Source organism: Ixodes scapularis, unplaced genomic scaffold, assembly GCF_016920785.2.
Source record: "Ixodes scapularis isolate PalLabHiFi unplaced genomic scaffold, ASM1692078v2 PGA_scaffold6__148_contigs__length_123643588, whole genome shotgun sequence".
Taxonomy (NCBI): domain Eukaryota; kingdom Metazoa; phylum Arthropoda; class Arachnida; order Ixodida; family Ixodidae; genus Ixodes; species Ixodes scapularis.
The window spans coordinates 58,517,861-58,537,401 of record NW_024609881.1 but is presented as its reverse complement, the minus strand read 5'-3'; the positions used below and the strand labels follow the sequence as shown (position 1 = coordinate 58,537,401).

The 19,541-nt window shown below is 48.8% G+C and overlaps 1 protein-coding gene and 1 non-coding gene across 2 annotated transcripts; both read right to left on the bottom strand.

Annotated features, from left to right (window-relative positions):
• Positions 1 to 1,207: 1,207 nt before the first annotated feature.
• Positions 1,208 to 6,001, bottom strand: LOC121833033. The gene is made up of 2 exons (XM_042286094.1): positions 5,750 to 6,001; positions 1,208 to 4,656 (listed from the first exon to the last, which is right to left on the bottom strand). Exon 2 carries the CDS (start codon positions 4,646 to 4,648, stop codon positions 3,218 to 3,220), a length of 1,431 nt encoding a protein of 476 aa, XP_042142028.1. The 5' UTR covers positions 4,649 to 4,656; positions 5,750 to 6,001; the 3' UTR covers positions 1,208 to 3,217.
• Positions 6,002 to 16,913: 10,912 nt separating this feature from the next.
• On the bottom strand, positions 16,914 to 16,995 carry Trnas-aga. Its single transcript has one exon. It is a non-coding gene; the product is annotated as a tRNA-Ser (tRNA).
• Positions 16,996 to 19,541: the final 2,546 nt, after the last annotated feature.

The window sequence follows — 19,541 nt, the reverse complement described above, 5'->3', positions numbered from 1 at the left end:
ATTGTTGTGGAAATTCTCGAGACACGTACCGTGTGCCACTTCTGGGAAGGACATGGCGTCTGAAATCTAGCTCAGTGCTGCGCTGTGTCGCCATGATCTTCCCAAGGGCTGCATGTTGCACGTGCCTCGTGCATCGACGCACTTTGCGCTACTTTTAAAACATGAAGGGGCTTTAACTGAGATGCCATTGCGTGTGCCACAGGCAAAAATTCAAGATGTTGAAAACAAGCTGTTGCATTGTAAATTGTGCGAATTACTAAAATTCTCCGTCAATATGCCCCAGCAAATGAAGATTAGAGGGTTTACAGATTAAACCAAAGGAAGATGTCTGTCACCCCAGAGGAAGAACATGTGGGGACCTTGACGTGCAACCAAAATTTCACCATCAATAGCGCTGAAATCAGTAACGACACTACCGTAAACCAATTTTGCTCCCAGGTGGGCCGCCGGAAGCGGCGTTGGTAGCCACAGCACATGGTCGTTGTTGGAACTTTCGCGCATAATGCAGAAGAGGATCATGCCCTCTTTAGGTGTCACACGCTCCCATACCATCTTTAGTGTTTGTGTGTATGGCGCGTGCTTTGGACGGTTTCACAACTGACGACCACGCGCATGCTAGGCTGTGAAGATTACACGCTGGGGCGTGGGTTTGTAAACAATGGAAAAGTGTATGAAATTTAGCATGCACAGTGCACAAACTCTATTTTCAGTACACAAATATTGCGACTACTATATCGGACAGAGGTACGCGCTACAGTTTGCAACAAATTCTTGTGCCGACATGAGCAGTCTGAGGCATTCCAACTACTTGTCATGACAGCCACTTTCAGTTCACAAAAGTTGGTTTATTATATGTTCTCCAAGTCTTTGGCATTAAAAATGAGGTTGATTCCTTTGTGACACTGCCGTGCCGGGCTGTGGCCGGCGGTGAAACTGCACAGCCCACCAGCGACGGCAAGCAACCAACTGAGCGTCCAGAGCTAGGAACCAAAAGGCACCTTTATCACACGAGGCAATGGCTTTTTACACAAGACGTGGGCACAGTGTTTGCAACCCGATTACCGAAAGTGTCCAAACTTGGCACTAGCACCACCCGCAAAATCCCCCCTTTAGAATGTTCAAGGAGAGTATCGGACACCTTGGCTGTGAAAAAAAACAAAGTTTTACAGATTGAGTCTCTTGGGAGCGACCACTTGTCTTCCAGAATGGGTTGAGTAGTGTCGGCCCGTACCATCACCACGAACACGTGGTGGTGATGCTGGACGAGGCACATCACGATGACGCGAGTAGACAGGTCCACCTGAGGCCGAACCGTCGACGGAAGCTAGGGGTGACGCCGGCCTCGGAGAGACACAACAGCACCTGCCGCAGGCGTTGGTCATGTTCCTTTTTCGTTCTGCCGAAGACTAGGATGTCGTCGACCATGTTGACCAATCCGTCTAGGACTTCCAAGATCCACGCCACCTGTCGCTGGAAAAACTCAGGGGCCGACGTGATGCCAAATGGGAGTCGGCAAAAGCAATAACGCCCATACGGCGTAATGAACATCGTAAGCTCTTGAGAGTCCTTGGAAAGCTTGACCTGATGGAAGCTTGAGGTAACTTTGAGCTTCGAGAAGACTGCCGCATCGCCCAGAAGTCCCAGGACTTGATCGACGGTGGGGAGCACATGACGTTCTCTCGGGACAACTTGATTTAATTTTGTAAAGTCGATACAGACACGGTAACCTCCCGACGACTTTGGAACCATGAACAGTCCAGCGTCCCGAGGTGTGGGGTTGGTGACACGCCGAATGGCTCCGTCTTGCTCCAGTTTGGCCAGTTCTGTTTGCACCACCTCGCGCAGGGGTATCGGTATGCGGCATGGAACACTAAGTGAAAACGGAACCGCATCCGGGCGTAGCCGAATCTTGTACTCCTCCTTGAGCGTGCCGAGACCTCTGAAAAGTCCCTGCGGTGCCGGCACTTTCATGTCGTCCAAGAACTTTACCACACCCAGAGCCTGGATGGCTGGGAACCCGAGCAGGGGCATAGAGAGGGACTTGATCACGTACAGACGCTGATGACCGGTCTTGCCTCGCCACAGGAGGGTAGCCATGAAGTACCCAATGACTTTTAGCGACTGGTCTCCTGGTGCTGTCAGCAGGTCGTCGACCTTGTCCAGATGATGAGGTAAGTTCGGGAAGGCTTCCGAAACAGCAGACGCCTCCGCGCCGGAATCTACCTTGAATATCGCCGTGTAGTTGTCGACATTGACCTCAACGTACTTGGCCTTGGCCTTCTCAGTCTCGAGGATTGCGTGGAGCGGTAAGGAACGCCACCTTGCTCTGCTTTCGTTTCCGAGCGCAACAGACGTCCGCGAAGTGGCCCTTCTTCTTGCAATAATTGCACAGAGACTGCCGAGCAGGACAGTCTGAGCGTGTGTGGGGGGCCCGACTGCAGTAGCTGCAGGAACCTGGGTCGTTATCGCCAAGTGAAGACACTGCTGATGCGTCGTCTGACCGTTTTGTTGTCTTGCGTTGGTGCGTCGGACCATGACAAGACTTGGTGGCGTCAACGTTGACGGTGACCTGGACACTCTCGACTCCCGCGAGCAGTTTTTTTCTTTTTCGGCGTCTTCGATCTGCCTCACCTGCGTCCACGCGTCCTTGAGGCTGAGCTTGGCTTTCCAGCAGAGCTGGCCGGACAGGCGTTCGTCGCAAAGACCAACAACGAACCGGTCGCGAACCAGGCGTTCTTCGACTTTGGGGGACGGGTAGTTGCACCACTTGACAAGCTTGCAGAGCTCGGCGTAGTAACTGTCGACGCTCTCTCCCGGCTGCTGAACCCGCTCGTGGAACCTCGAGGACTCTTACACCTCGTTGACGGGGTACAGGAAGTGTTCCGAGAAGCGCTTGACCACCGTGTTGTAGTTGTTCAGGGAGGCGGCGTTCAAGCCGAACATGTCGAGAAGGACCCGAGCCTCGGGGCCCATGCAGTAGAGAAGTGTCCGCACCTGAATGTCCGGTGGTGCTTGGCGAAGTACGGAGGCATAAGCGTACTCCTCGAGTTGCGTAAACCGGGTAGGCCAAGAACCGGTGTTGTCGAAGTCGAAACCAGCAGGCTGACGTACGGAGCCGCCCACCCACGCGGGCAGTGTTTGCAACCCGATTACCAAAAGTGTCCAAACTTGGCACTAGAACCGCCCACAACAGACACTACAATTTTATGATCAACACTCAGTCTTTCCGATATTTAAAAAAAAAGTCTGTCAGGCGTGGCACCATAACGTTCACCCAGAGTGCCTCATCAAAGGGCACCCGTGTGACCCAGCAGTCTTTCGCCCAGTCAACAACAAGGTCACACCACTCCAGTCCTGTGAGCGCAAGTTGTCCTGTCACCTGGTAGTAGTGCTTGTGCTTTTTGTCGACACTCTTGTCCGCATGGATAAACTCCACAAACCCTCTGCTCATCACCTCCTCGAAGGTCGTCAGGTTCGCATCTATCGCCCGTGACACGGTCTTCACTTCGACTAGTCCGTACTCCTGTATATCTTCGTCCCAGACCAGCCCGTCTGGTGATGCCCCCAGCATGGGAAGGCCAGGGTTGATGCAAAGGCCAACACTGAAGACTTGGACCTTTTGCTTGGCCTTGTAGCGCTTCAGAGCAGCCGCCTCATTCTGAAGTCCCGCCCTCATGTGACGTGTCGTGCCATGTCCGCCCGAGAAAATCGTCCTGAGAAACTTTTCGTTCACGGGTGCTTGTCGTTTGACGATGTCTCCGAACTGTGATGCCGTGATCCTTTTCTCACGTTCCGTGTGCCACAGCATACTTCTGCTTTGGCCACGTGTCTGTTCCTCCAGGTGCTGAGCTTGTGTAAGAGTCAGGGTGCATGGATCGCTTGGTGGCATCTGGTGATTCCAGCACTCTTTTATGGGCAAGCTGATCCGTGCTGCAGAGGCCCCATCATCCGTGTTCGAGTGCTCCTGAACCTTCCTTGGCAAGGGTGTGAAGGCAGCTTCTTCCATCACGTCCGCAAACATTGGGAATATTCCCTTCTCAATGAAATCTGTATGCAGCCTCTTGACGGTTGCCTGCGCCACGTCCACATGCACTTCCGTGGTTTTTCTCGCACTCTTCGCCTTGTTGCTAGAGTCGTGCTTGACGAATTCTAGTTCGTTGAACGACACCGTACTTGCACCTCTCTTTGAAGATGGGCCCCACTGCCTTGCTCCCTCAGTGCAGGCCAGAGCATCCGGGATGTAGGACCTTCCCTCCCTTATCAGGTCTAGCATGTGCCAAAGCAGTGCTGCCACATGCTTGCACACACCGCCTTGTCCAGCCTTGCAGGAACAGGAAGCCTTGCTGACCTGCCCATCTTGGCAGAGCACAGCATGCACTGCGTATCGCTTCGTAAGGGTCATGGAAGCCTCCACGTTAGCCTTGACAATTGTCTCTGATGCACTTGTGGTGTGGAGGAAGATGTTCTGCACTTTGTGGGCCTTGAACATTTTGTAGCCAGAACTTGTGTGCTTCTGTGCTCCAGCTGCTTGGCCATGCCCTTGGATGTGGCTTTCCGAGAATGCGGAAGGAAAGTCCTTCAGCTGCTTGGTCCAAGGTCCTGCTGGAAGTGGTAGCTCTTGCGGCTCTGGTACATCCCGTGTCGCCATAGCCTTCCCTGAAAAAAAGGCAGCTCAGTCAGCGTTTTAAAAGGAGGACGGAAATTTGACCAACACAGTTTTTTAATGGGTTTGGTGTTGTTTTGACAGAATTAACCTAAACTTGCGAAGTAAGAGTTCATCTAGGGTAACAACCCCTCAAAAAAAGCCTGCTGTAAACTTTGTGCTAAAAAAAGAGCGTTTGCTATTAGGCAAACATGCCAGCTTTTGTAATCTACAACTTCTTGTGCACTTTCGAACATTACACAGTCGAAGGAGCATTCTGAAAGCAAGCCACGCACTGGCATTGGGGACAAGCATCTCCAGTGTCACTGAGCTGCTTGTTGCTGCTGCCCTGTCAGTGTCCATGATATAGTGCAGCTCTGAATACGAAGAACGCGTTTTGACCATAATCCGTTTCGTGCCAGCAGCATAAAGCTGCTGGCACGACCGTGAAGTGTTGTACAGGAGTGGCAAAGACACTCCAGCTTTCAATGCGTCAGTGTTCGTCCAAAAGAAGCAGTTCGCAGAGCCACTAAAAAGTGTCTAGCATTTCATATGCACGCGCTTGCGTGAAAACGGGATGATCAATAAAGATATGCACTCGCGGGACGCTGTGTTAGCGCGGTTCGCAGGGGCAATCTTGCCTCACCACAGTGAGCGCGCTAGCTGAACTGTAATTTCGATAAACAATGGAATCTCCCCCATACTATGCATAAAACGCAGTCAGAACCCCTTCTCCCGCCGCGACGAAGAACCGAACGCGAAGGATGTGATGCTGCGCGGACGGTTGTTGACGAGCGCTGCCGAGGCACGCCGACCGCTGGTACAGCTTCGCAAGCGTCCGAAGGGCAAAAAGATCGCAACGACAAAGCACCGTCCCGAATGTTGAGCACGCAAGCAGTACTCGATATCCCACGCTCACATTTCACAGGGCGAGCGCATCACGAAGCGAAGGCATGTCGGCCTTCGCTTCGTGATGACTACTTTATTTCTCTGCTTACAGCGGTGACATTTGTAGTGATGTTCGAAACTGCTCTCTCGCGACCGCACACGAGTTAAATGAACGGCCTAGGAGCGGGATAGAGCGTAACGGCAACAGTCAGTACTCACCCCGGGAGCGGCGAACGAAGCGGCGTGGTGTCCGTCGACGGCCGCGTCGAAAACGATGGAATATGCACAAAAACACGTAATATACAGAAGAAATACAAAGCGCTGAACGAAATAGATACACTTATGAACAAGAAAAATACACTGGAGTAGATAAAAAAGAGGATTATTAAGTATAAACAACGAAGATGAAAAGTATGTCTAGGGCGAGGTGATGCGATTCCAACGGAGAGCAGCCAGACGACGGGGGCCGACAGAACACCGATCCCAAGATTCCTCGCGCGCGCGCCGGGGCGCTTGGGAGAGACTGCAAATGGTCTATTGGGAAGTGCTACGGCACCCCCCTTTCTCGAACTCTAAGTGAGCAAGCAGTGGCCCCAAGCATCGCACTGCACGGCTGAACCATTGTGAACATCATGGTCTGCCACAAACGAAGCATGTAAAGCTTTCCTGTTTGGAGATCAAGTGACATGTTTTGTTTGTCTCAGGGAATTGCAGGCAACCCACGCTTCGCTTATCACTTGTCTCCTACGCGCATCTGGCTCAACTCACAAATCGCGCATTGTACCAAACGGTCCAAGAAGACGGAAAGGAAGGACTCCCCTCATTCTCGGACCCTCGTTCGTGCAACCGGAAACAGCCATTCTCCCCCTAGAAGATTAGCCCGTCGCTTAAAACTCGAACAAAAGTTGCTTTCCCCATCCCGTTGAGCCCTAAGCTGACAGTGTTGTGGAAGCTACGTGCTCCTTGGGCCAGCCCACGTGGGCCAGCCACACGCTCGTCACGCCACGGGTACTTCGAACGGCTCGGTTGTAACGCGCTGACGCTATTGACACCACCACAACGCTGCCAGCGCCACCAAGGGCAAAGCTGATAACCACGCCTGCCTTGCTACTCCACGAACGCGGGGAATCTTTTCTTTCTGCTTTTGTTTGCGCCGGATATCCCCTGACGCATCGCGCTCTCCGTTCGCTTCTCTTCGAGCGCTTGCTGGAGTGCACCGTCTGGAACGCAAAATATAGCCAGCCGTTCAAAAAACAAACGTGCGATTATCATTTACGGTTATTATCCCTCATACTTGAGTCCCTTCCAAACGAAACTTGAATATTTCGATTTTTGTTTCCGTACCCCTTTAAAGAACAAAACTGTGATGATGATTTAATGAATGATGATGATGAAACAATTTTGACTAAAGAGCGTGACCACAAGGGTATACTGAAAGAATCACTAACAATGATGAAACCTAGAAATATATTGGTGCCTTCCCTGTGTTTTGCCATTGAGTGGAAGAAGCTTCTTGGCCTATATTTTTGTTAGAAACAGGTGTGATGCGTCCGTCTGTTTTTTTTTTTTTTTAAATCTTGATGTTGTGCAATTTTTTATTTCCTAGGTTGAAAGCTCACGGCATTCCCTGTTGTTTGTTCAACCACATTTACCCAAATGTTAGTAGGTTGCTTTTTTATGTTTACTGTCCTTGGGTATGTCAGGGGTTGTGAACAGTAAAACGTTGTAAGGCCCAGGAAGGAATTCCCTTTGTAAAGTGGTGGCAAGCAGAAGAGGAATTGTAAAAACTGACTTCATGTCTTCTCCTGCGTTTTCTTTTTTGGGTCGCCTATTCATTTTTTGCCCATTAATACTCAGCTGTGTTTGATACTTCTCTGCGTTTGTGTCATCCTTCAGAGAACCCGTCTTTAATAAATTATGTGTTTAGCCTGTTTAGCTAGCTTGCACCCTCCTTTTTGTTTTTGACCATTAATAAATGACTGTACGATTCAACTGTAAGCACAGTGTTAATGCATAGTAATAAATAGCAGCATACTTTTATTGATTAGTGGTGATGATTGGACTAGTTAGTAGCCAATTATTGAAAAGAAATCATGAAGAATATGGGAACAGAGGATCTGAACACAACACAGCGCTGTGTTGATCTCCTCTTTCTTGTCCGTGCCATTCACATTCCATGTTTTTAATAACACATTTATTAATAATTCTCTGCTTGGTATCATCTGTATAGGGGTTCACTGGAACGACCCATCTGCTATTGCATTCACTTTAGGGCAGCTCCCCCTTCCTCATGGAGCCATCGCTCAGGAAGTGCAAGGCGGGTGTCACTCTCACTCTTGTGGTTCAGTTCCCCAGGTTCCCATAGGTTTCAAGCTGCTAGCCAAACTGAGTCAGGCCTTCCAGCCCTGCAGGAAATGTCAATTCCACTCTTTTAGGCGTAGACACCCACATTTTGCGTGTACGTGAAAGAAGCTCTAACAGAGAGGAAACAAAATGATTGGCCTTTTTTAATGCATCCTTTTCTTTCGCTGAGAACATACATAAACGTTACACGCTATTGTACATTCAGTGGTGCGGCTTAATTTAGGAAGAGCACTTTTTTTCATATAACTTTTATATAAAGAAAAAACTCAATATAATGGGTCGGACATAAATGGTTGCTATGAACTGGCCTATACATTTACACATTACCTGATATCATCAAAAGAGTAGAGTAGCGTAGGGCTGCACTGCACCAATTACGTCTTTGTAACCAATTAATGGTTGGCATTTATTTGTTTATTACTATTGGCTATTCTTTGACAGAAAGAATAACCGGGCGAGTTGGTACGGTGGTAGTCTTTGAACTCCATCAAATATTCAGGTTTGACATTAGTTAAAGGGGCCCTCCGGATCGTTATGCGATGATCTATTTATGGCGGTAACTCAATCTACAGGCCCTAAGGATCCTAAAAATCATAAAATTACGGTCATGCGCGGCGGATTTCTCTACTAAAATTGCTATCAAAGTCCACGGCACGCCCCCCTTTCTGAGATGAGCCCGGAAAACGGGAAGGGCATCTCTTTACGCGTCAGCCAATAGCAAGCGAAGGATTCCGGCGTCACTGCGCGTCACCAACGCGGCCGACCGCCGACCCGCGGAGGAATCTCTTGAACACGCGCGGACCGTCGTCAAAGGGCCCGGACTTTGTGCTCGGCAGTCGTCGTTCGTCGCACCGCACCGTCGCGCTGCTACTGCAATACGCAGTCGCATTCCACAGATGACATGGAAAAGTTTGACTCGTTGACGTGGAAGGATCGCAAAGCTGGCTTCGGAGTCGGGATCCACGGAAAGGAGGAACATGTGTCCCGCAAACGCACGCCTGCAGACGCCCCGGGAAGCAGACGAGCCGACGCGCCGACGCATCGCCCACTAGCAACAAGCTTGCGGGGAGAAAACATAGTTCGCTGGTATTGGAGCGATAATTGCGGACTATGTTTCCCGCACCACAATCAGTTTACGTTTTTCTCAAACTCTAATTTACAACAAGCTTAAAAAGTGTTGCAATAATAACGTTCGCATTCACCGCGAGATGCAGCATTTCCATTGGTCAAGTTTTAGCGATGGGCAGGGAATGGGGGATCGTCTTCCAAGAGAAAATAGTCCCGATATATTACTTCTGCCACCTGCTTAATAAACGGTTTTGTAATCTAAAACTTTGTATACATATTAACTTGCACCTACTATGCAATATAACAACATAAACAGACGATCACAGAAAGCTTCGGAGAGCCCCTTTAATTTTTTCCGCCTTTTTTCATGTTTTTGTTTTTTCTAGCTGCTCTGATTTTTGTAAGGGCTTTCGCCACTACTAAAAAACGTGACATCTAAACTCCTTTTATTTTTTGCATCACACAATCGTAAACTTAAAAAGTGTGCCGGTTCGGTAAACGCGAAGAGGCCTAATTTCCGAGGGTGAAACCTCTAAAAACAACGGACAAGTAAAAGAAACAAACAACACAGGGCGTTGTTTGCCCTTGTTTTTAGCGCTTTTACCCTCGGAATAATGACGAAGCGACCGCGCGTCTCTACGCACAGGCATTATCTTATGCAAAAAATCATGCTGCATGCTCGCTCTTCTAACGTTTTTCTCGCTCCCGCTTTATGAAACAAATCGGTGGCGAGCGGCTGTTAGGACAAGATGTAAGAACTAGCATGACCTGTGATTAACACTTTGGGACGGCGACTGAATGCTTGAACTGCCGTCAGACGGCACTTGAACGCTCCGCACAAGCGTCGTCGGACGAGCGCCGCACAACGGCGCAAAGAACATGCTCAAGGTTCCGCCGCGCGGGACTCTTTCTCACACTGCGGAGCGAGCCACAGGTTTTGAAGAAGATACGCCCTTTTCAAATAACGAAATAACACAGGGCAGAAGCATAGTTAGAATCAAGCATAGCTTAGCAAGCACACGGTACACGACAAAGTTTGAAACAGCAGCCCACTTCGCAGAAACAAAAGAAAGTTGCTAACCGGCGTTTGCACGAGTCGTGCATGGGCGGTTGTGAACTTACGGTGCTTACGGGCGTTGCCAAGACGCAGCGTCTCCCAGCTCTCAGTCATCGATTGTTATTCTTGAACACGGTATTCCTAAGGAAGATATTTAAAATATCCACTAAAACGGCTAAAACGTAAAAAAAAGGAGATTTCCGAAGCTTCGGGAATTTCAACGACCGTTCAAACGAGCCCAACGGAAGCTGATTGCGATAGCGATGGTCTTGCGCAGTCTTCAAGAGTCTGTTTTCCTTTTTATTTATTGCTATTTTTTTAGAACTATACTAAGCAAAATAAATTATATTAGTAACAATAAGAATTTCACTAAAATAATAATGTAAAACATTACAAAAAGTGAGTAAATCTTAGGTTTTATTTAAACTTTAGGTTTTTTTCATTTTTGTGTAAACCGAAACCGAAACTAACTCAAGCAACGCTTCCTTCGTCGTAATTGTTTGCGTGTGCGTGTGTGCAGGCGCGTGCGTGTGTTTGTGCGCACGCTTGTGGATGCGTCCACGTGCATGCGCGTGTGCGTTTCCGGTTGTGCGTGCGTGTGCGTCTGCGCGCGGGCGTGGGTTTGCGCGTGTGCATGCGTGTGTACGTGCGCGCGCGCGTGTATGTGTGCGACTGCGAGCGCGCGTGTATGTGTGCGACTGCGAGCGCGCAAGCGTCTGTTTGTTCGTTCTATTGCACTGCGCCCGCAAGAACAATTGGATGTCCCTGGACACTGTTAAAACACTAACTTATTGATTATTATTATTATTATTGTTGTTGTTGTTGTTATTGAAACATAGCCCTGATACTTTAGACACAGGGCCCTAAACTTTTCTATAGCTGGCTGTAGCTGTATCTATAGATTTTTAAGGCCGACCATGCGAAGCTACATGGGGTGATAGCCTGCCATTGAATTTCCCATAGACTACCATAGGCCATTTTTTATGGTATGTCTCGGCCTGGTTTATTATGGGATTTGCCTCTTTATGTGTGTTAGTTTTTGTGCATGTCACCATATTCTCAAATGAATATTTTACTCGGGTTGACATGGTCATGAGACAGGTTCTAGCAGCATGTCATGAATATTTGTCAAACATTTTCACAATATTTTGATTTCATGTTGCCAGATATGAACTCGAGACTAACTGATTTTCTTACTGTACACTTCCATCAATCAATATTTGTAAAAAATGCTAGTATAGAGCATTTCACCCTACTTTCCGATTTCTGAGCATGGAGTGATTTGTAAGAAAATTAAATATGAGCTCATATATAAAATTTTGTTTTCAAACATAAAAATTGTATGCAAAAGAGGCACTTAATTATCAGCTATTTGCATGAATTACAGCTGACATTATAAGAAACTAGACTGCTAACAACTGTTGCTTTTCAAGCAGAAATCTTACCTGTACATTATGTACAGAGCCATATATAAGCTTTCCAAAACCATTTCACATTATTTATTTAGCACCCTCTTCTACACCCTTCTCACGTACTTCACTAAATGTAGGGTGTAACACGAAACAGCACCTTTTCATGTAAAATTATGAGTTTGTATTCCTAGTTTTAGGTTGTTAAAAAGATGTAGCCGAGGGTGTAAGTTGCTACAACACCCATTTTACACCCTTAAAGGTGTAAAGACTTTTACTGTGTAGTACGGCCGAGCATCACTGGCGTCAATCACCACGATAGCGTCAATAGCGTCACGGCGTTGCCCACCACCCGCCAACAATCACGTTGTTAACAACAAAACCAGCGTCCTGCACATCTAGGTCGAGATGTTCATTTTCTTTTTCTTTTACGTGTGGCTCGATTTATAACATTTCCGTTGCGGTTTTAACCGAAGCTTTTAGCTTTCCTTGGCTCAGGAAATCAGTATCCTAGCACCTATATGAAACATTACTGAGACTAGCTTAAGTTTAATCAATATATGAGAGACGTCTTGTTTAGGCTCTTCCAAAACACAAAGTCTGAAATATCCAATCTTATCCGATTCAAGCACAAGCTGATCGGGGTGCATGGCTAGCGTGGCGGTTTACTAAGCTGAGTGCATTGATACACCTATGGGTTTTTGAGGTAGAGAAGGGGGCTTATGGTCGGTATACAGGTACACTGGCTGGGTAACGGTGGGTGCGTCTTCCAGGAAAGGGGAGCATCTGCGCCCGATGCACCCGACTACAACTTTTTTTTCTTCGAGTGCAGTTGGGAAGTAAATATGTGGAGCGGTAACCGAAAAATCGCGGATGTGGCATTCGCACTAAGAGTGCCGCGCGGCGACAGAGCGGTATAGTTAACGCGAAGATGACGTCGGCGCTGCTTTCGTATTTTATTTTCATAGAACAACGACGGGCACAATATTTTCCCACTTCTGGTATAATGTTCCAAATGAACATATCACACGACAGTGCTAGTTAAGACAATAGCCTTTCAAGTCTAACAAAAAAAAAACTGAATAAAACGGTGATCGTTTGCTTGCGCTAACAGTGTTCGCGCGATGCACGCACTAATATTCTGCCAACCACTCGCTCGTGATGCTTCTCTCGCTGCCCGTCGTTATAACAAAGTTTCGTCAACGCGATGAAAGTTTAGGTTATGGGTGTCCCTGCGGCGAAACTGAAAATCAGCACTTTTGGCAGTACACTTGTCGGCCATGTTTATGTCCACGGCGGCCAAGCTGAGAATCAGCACTTCTGGCCAAACACTCGCCGGCCGTGTTTATGTTTCGGCGGCCAAGGTGGAAATCAGCACAGGTGGCCAAACACTTGCCGGCCGTGTTTATGTCTCCGGCGGCCAAGCTGAAAATCAGCACTGCTGGCCAAACACTCGCCGGCCGTGTTTATGTTTCCGGCGGCCAAGCTGAAAACCAGCACTACTGGCCAAACACTTGCCGGCCGTGTTTATGTCTCCGGCGGCCAAGCTGAAAATCAGCACTTGTGGCCAAACACTTGCCGGGCGTGTCTATGTCCCCGGCGGCCAAGCTCAAAATCACCACTGCTGGCCAAACACTTGCCGACCGTGTTTATGTCCCCGGCGGCCAAGCTGAAAATCACCACTGCTGGCCGAACACTTGCCGGCCGTGTTTATGTCTCCGGCGTCCAAGCTGAAAATGAGCACTTCTGGCCAGGCGCTTGCCGGCAGTGTTTATGTCTCCGGCGGACAAGCTAAAAACAGCTAGTTTGTGGCCGGACCCTTGCCGGCCTTGTTTATGTCTCCGGTGGCCAAGCACTTAAAGTGGCCAAGCTGTCCAGACACTGGCCAACCGTTGGCCGATCGAAATTCACTTTCTGGTGCTGCTTGGGATGATGTTGAAAGTAACGCCACGAAAGTAACGGATTACTTTTTGGAGTAACGGTCACTTACTTTTATGGGAGAGTAATTGTAATTGTAATTAATTACAATTCAGCCTTGAGTAATTGTCAATGTAATGCCTTACTATTTTTCAGTATCGTGTACACGACTGGCCGCAAGTACAAAAATAATAAATTGGATGCCGAGTTGGCTTTCCTGAAGAGTTTGGCTTATTTATCTTGTTTATTATTTTAAACTGGTTAAACTGGTGGGGAAACCCACCAGCATGACCAGTTCAACCAGCATGCCAAACTGGGCATGATGGGGCAATAACCCAGCTTGAAGCTGGGACCAGATTAACCAGCATGATCAGTATAACCAGATCAACCAGCATGACCAGATCAACCAGTATGACCAGTGTGCCAGACTGGGCCTGCTCAGGCAACAACGCAACTTGAAGCTGGGACCAGCTTAAGATGATTTTTTTTTCAATACAGCTTGCAGCATCACTCGTGCCGATGATGCACTGGTGGGTTGCCAACCTATTGCAGAGATTCAGCTAACCCAGGGTCTGAAATTTTGTGCCCAACACTGCTGGCCTAAGTGATTTCGGACTACTAATTGGCAACCCCACAATACACAACTCTTCTGCACAGAACGCTCCTAGCCGACCTGAGAATGGTTATCGATCGGCAGACTCCGGCAATCTTTTCCCAGACCACAACGCATCTCTTACTGTCGACACCACGGGATCCTTATTTGTAGCTCGTGCCACAGCTGCGATAGACAACAACGACGGGAACGCCTTTTCAAACATTAACATCTTCCCGGCCACAAAATGTGATGTCGACGAGAATCCAGGCAATGGCAGCCGACTCAGCCCATCGGCCTTGCCTAGCTCGACCCCTGGACGATGGTCAGCCGGGAAGGGTAAGCGCTTGATATTCACACCCAACGACGCACTCGTGTCAACAACGTTGTGGGATTCCCCGAGCATGTCCTAGGAGGCCCAGCCATGGCTTGTGGTTTGCGCAAATGTCAAAGTATACACCCACCACAAACTGGTTGAATTTTTCCACTCTGAACATTACTGCCAGGACTTCTCTGTCAAGATGGCTGTAGCGTTTCTCAGCTGCGGTCAGACGCCTGGATGCAAAATCTATAGGCCGTTTCTTCACCGGAATCCGTTCTGTGTGCCAACACCGCCCCAATGCCATATCGTGACGCGTCGCAGCATAGTTCCACTGGCTTGCTTCGGTCGTAATACAACACCGATGCAGACGTCAACATTGTTTTTCTCTTAGTGAACGCCACTCGCTTTTCGACACTTCAACTCCAGGCCTCCCCTTTTTTTTAGACGTTTATAAAGTGGATGCAGCACTGAAGACATGTTCGGCATAACTTGCGATAGATATTTAGTAGTCCCAGGTAGCTCTGCAATTCTTTGGCGTTTGACGGTTCTGGCGCTCCGAGTACCGTTTCTACTGTCTTGGATGCGGGATGAACTCTTTCAGTGTCAAGATTGTGCCCCAAATATTTCACGCTTCTCTCAACAATGAGCACTTTTCTAGTTTCAGCTTCCATCCGGCCTTACTTAACTTCCCGAAGACTGCTTCAACACTCGGCAAAGTTCTTCTGTGGCCCCTGTGACCAGGATGTCGTCTAAATAGACACTGACCCTGTGGAAACCAGAAGTAGAGTTTCGCACATAAATATATTTAGAAGTATTTACAAGCGGAATGAGACTGTAGTTCGCATCGCCCGATGCCGCCGCCGCGCCGTTCCGTTGGTCTCTCGTGAAACATTCGCCGCGCGTGTCCCGAGCTCAGAGGTCGCGCTTCCGGACCTCTTCGTCGTCTCCGTGGCACAACTTCCACAGGTGCTCCCCCCCCCTCCCTCCCCCCTTTTTGGACAAGTGGCCTGTTGCGCTTGCGCTGGAGGCGTGGAGTGGGCGACAGCGCATTTTTGGGACATTGTGGGACTTGAGTCCAAAGGAAAAACGAAGGCGGGCTTCAGGCGATCTAGGGAAACGCAACGACCTTTTAGGAGAACCGTGTAGAACTTCGGCGTTCTATCCACAACTAGGAACGGTCCGTCGTAGAGAGGTTTAATGGGTTTCTGGGGAGTATCCCGTCGAATGAATACATGCGTAGACTGGGCGAGGCAGGGTGTATAAAAACTTGGCGTGCAGTGGGTTTTCGTGCACAGGGCGTAAAGATGACATTGCCTCCCCAAGTCGTTGAACGTATGATGTTGAGTCTATTGTGGTTTTTGACGGGTTTCCAGGCGAAGGTTGGCTGCTACCTTGATAGTCAGCTTCTGCAAGTCCTTGCGAAGCTGGGTAAGTTCCGATGTTACATCGGGTGCTGTTTGTGCGGCGTTAATAGACCGATCTCACCAGCTAGTTTGAGAACGCCACCGCTGCCGCCTTGCATCGTGGGAGCTATAGTCTTTCTGCACGCGGAACAACCCCGCTGGAGGTGTCCGCGAGCAGAGCACGACACGGCACGAGCTGTCTCGTGAACTGGCATCTGCCTCCTAGGAACCACAGTTACGGCGGCGCCACGCATGCGTGGAACGCTTGGTGATATCGGTCTATTGTCTGTCCCGCAACTTCCATCATCCGGTCGGCTAACTCAGCCAGTTCCGCCAGTGTAAGGCTGTGCGCCGCTGCTAGTCCAACTCGGACGGTTGTCGGGAGACGTTTCAGAAATAATTCCCGCAAGATGGCGGCGTCGAGGGATGAAGCTTTGTCACCTAGCAGATGTTAAAGGTGACGTAAGAACTGCGTCGGTCGCCTGTCACCAAGACCTTCTGCGCTCAGGAGTTGTTGCAGGGGGCGCTGTTCCAAGGCGACGAGCCGGTTGACCAGTGCGTTCTTGAGGATGTCGTATGAATTTTCGCCAAGGGGGGGCGAATGGAATGCCCCTCATCCTGGTAGCGGTTTCAGAAGGAATCGCGTCGACGAGCAGTTCGTACTCTTGAACCGACGAGGTTATTCTGTGCAATCTCAACTTGTTTTCGACTTGCACGAACCAAAGGGACGGATCCTGCGCCCAAAACTTGGGCAGAGACAGAACCGCTGTTATTCCGATGACCGGGCGGCAGCTGCATGCTGATGCCTCCGTTTTCATCGCTGGGGTAATCACCTCCGGGTAACCAATTATGTAGATACCAGAAGTAAAGTTTCGCACGTAAATATATTTACAAGTATTTACAAGCGGAATGAGACTAGTTCGGATCGGCCGATGCCGCCGCGTGTTGTTTCACCATTTATGAGAGCGGCAGCGAAATGTTCTTCCATTGATCTCATAAGAAATAAAAGCGCGAAGAAGCTACGCCTTCTCTCTGGCTGCTGCCGAAGAGGATTAATACGAGAGCATTTGGGATTTTCGCACCTCTTCGGAGGTCCAACGAGCTCGGCCCTTTCGGTCTGCCTCAGCACTGTGCAGTTTTCGCGATAATTCGTTTTAGGGGCGAAGCTCCTTAGGGTCTAGTCTTGTCCGGCGTCCGTGCTCACACCGATTGCCATCTCATCTGTCTTCTTAAAAAAAGAAAAAATGTCTGCGCAGTCAACAGGATTCGAACCTGTGCGGGGAGACCCCAATGGATTTCTAGTCCATCGCCTTAACCACTCGGCCACGACTGCGGGACGAGTAGGGGGCTCTGAGATGGGGTAGTAACTCAAGAGCTGGGGATGTCATGGATGAAACGTTGCATGTAGCCGCTCAAAGTCTATACAGGAGATGACGCTGCGGTCAAATGCGTATATAATCGGATTAAACTTTGCATGCATTAGCTCAACGTTTATAGACGAGAGGGCGCTGCGGTCAAATGCTCAAATGCGTATATAACCACGTTTCATACCACACATTCTCTTTCTGACATGGACCGTTGACTTAAGCGGTGGAGATGCGTTCCCACGGCTTCTAGCGGATCCAAGCTGATCCGCTAGAAGAACCACTGGCTCTGCATTCGGCCGACCATAAAGCAGTAATAATGAAGTCGAAACGCAACCCAGAACTCAGCACTACCTATGAGCAATAAAATCAGTATCATCAGCACCACCAGAGCTTCGCCCCAATCAACATCATTCACCACGTGGAGATGCGGTCATTTTTTTAAATGGAAATGGTGGTAATTTGTAAGTCATTTTACATTTTCCTACCATATTTAGCTGGAAACCACTTCCCACTACATTTTGGGCTAAAATCTGTGTAAAACTATACACCAATTTATCTTTTCCAAACAAAACTTAGTGGGAAAACAGTGCCCGCGCTGCTTACAGAGTAGAAATAGAATTGGTGCATAATTATACACCAATTCACGTTTTCCCACTAAATTTATCGGGGCAACGCTACTCGCTAGATATAGAAGACAAATTAAATTGGTGTGTAATTATGCACCAATTTATGTTTTCTCACTGAATTTGGCGGGGAATGGTAGCCGCTACTTGTATTGTCACGGAGAAAGTCGAAGAGACGATGGATTATGAACTAAAAAGAAAGGTTTAATCGGCGAACTTGTGCCAAACAAAATTAAGAACGAACTTTGAGACACCAGAAAAGTGGGTGGCCATTTGGCGGCGTAGCACGAAGCGAGAGCGAGACTGACTCGAGAAGATCACGGGCAGGTCCTTATCTAGTGTGCGTCGGTATCGCGAAAATTCGGCCCAGAAGGTTCGAGCATCGAGTTTCAGGGTGAGGATGAACAGGCACTTTCGAGAACAATAAACTAGGGCGGAATGATAAAAGAACCCCCCCCCCCCCCCCTCCCCCGAGGAAGAATAAACGCGAATATTCTGGAAAACCGTGACCAGGCGCTGTTTGCTCAGCCTTGCGCGCGGCAATATTATGCCGGGGTAAATTTAATTGGTGTGTAAATTTTTTAGGTATACAACAAAATACAAGTTGCGATTACATTTAGCTATCGAGCCGCAACCGACGAACGCACTCACTCTCGTGGTGTGGTGTTCCCAGAGATACTATTGCAGTTAAAATTACAAATGCTGACAGCTAAGAAACTACATATAGTTCGCAACGTGAAACACGAAAAGCGCACAAACTTACGGCATTTGGAAGTCCAAACACCTCCGGTTTGCGGTATCCTCAAATATTTTATCACTCGTTTTAAACTCTCTTCGTTTAGGAGAAACCTTTACAGTTTTACAGGCAAAAGATATCTTTCTCAAATGGGAAATGGTTTCGGATATCTATACCCATGTCGCCGCCAAGCTAGCGAAACACACCGTGTACCTCTAATTTTGGCGTAGGAAAACGTTCGGTTGGCTGAAACCGGTCTGCGATCAACGCTATATTGTCAAAAACGTCGAACGAATGAGGTTTCAGTTCAGCTGAACAGTCTATACAATTTTCACCAATACGAAACTTTAATTCGTTGAACCAGTCGCAGCAGTACTAAGCACGCTTTGGACGGAGGCACTTTGTTTTAAAGGTAATAATGGAACAAAGGATTATTTTAGAGCGCAGCTTTTAGGCGCCCGTTTCCGGCTTGAGCGGCGTCGTCGTCGCTGTCGCCGTCGGCGTCGGCGTAACCGCGACCACCCCCCCCCCCCTCCCCCCGAGGACCTCGGGAGGATCTCGGGTTCCTTCGAGAGGACCTCCGCAGGACCTCCGGTTCCTTCGAGAGGACCTCCGCAGGACCTCCGGTTCCTTCGGCAGGACCTCGAGTTCCTTTGGCAGGACCTCGGGTACGTTCGGTGACCTCGGGGAGGGGGAGGGTCACGTCACCTCCCCCCCCCCCCGAGGTCACGTGACCACCCCCCCAGGTCACGTGAACCCCCCCCCCCCCCCCTCCCCGAGGTCACGTGGCCCCCCTCAGTACCCTTCCCTACTCCTCCTCAAGAGCTGCGCTCTAATTCGGCGTTACTGGGAGTTGTAAACGGCTTTCATTTTTTATATTTGTTTATTTATTTATTTTCATCAAAAGGGGAGACAAGGGAGTGGGGAAAAACTGATGTTACAGCTTCACGGGGCCCACGTTTCCCCTTAAAGATCACAGCTGGAACAGGACATAGTCGACATTAGTGCAAAATTTAATCACATTATCAAATATTTTTGTACAGCATCAGATCTGTTTAAAGCAATACTAAACGCAGCTAATAGGGAAGCTATAATTTTTTACTTCTCACTCAAATATCCACATTTCTGTCATTTAAAAACAATATAACTAGCC

What these genes read in the sequence shown, in the direction of transcription:
- LOC121833033 (XM_042286094.1), bottom strand. Translation starts at nt 4,648, where the DNA reads ATGGCGACACGGGATGTACCAGAGCCGCAAGAGCTACCACTTCCAGCA.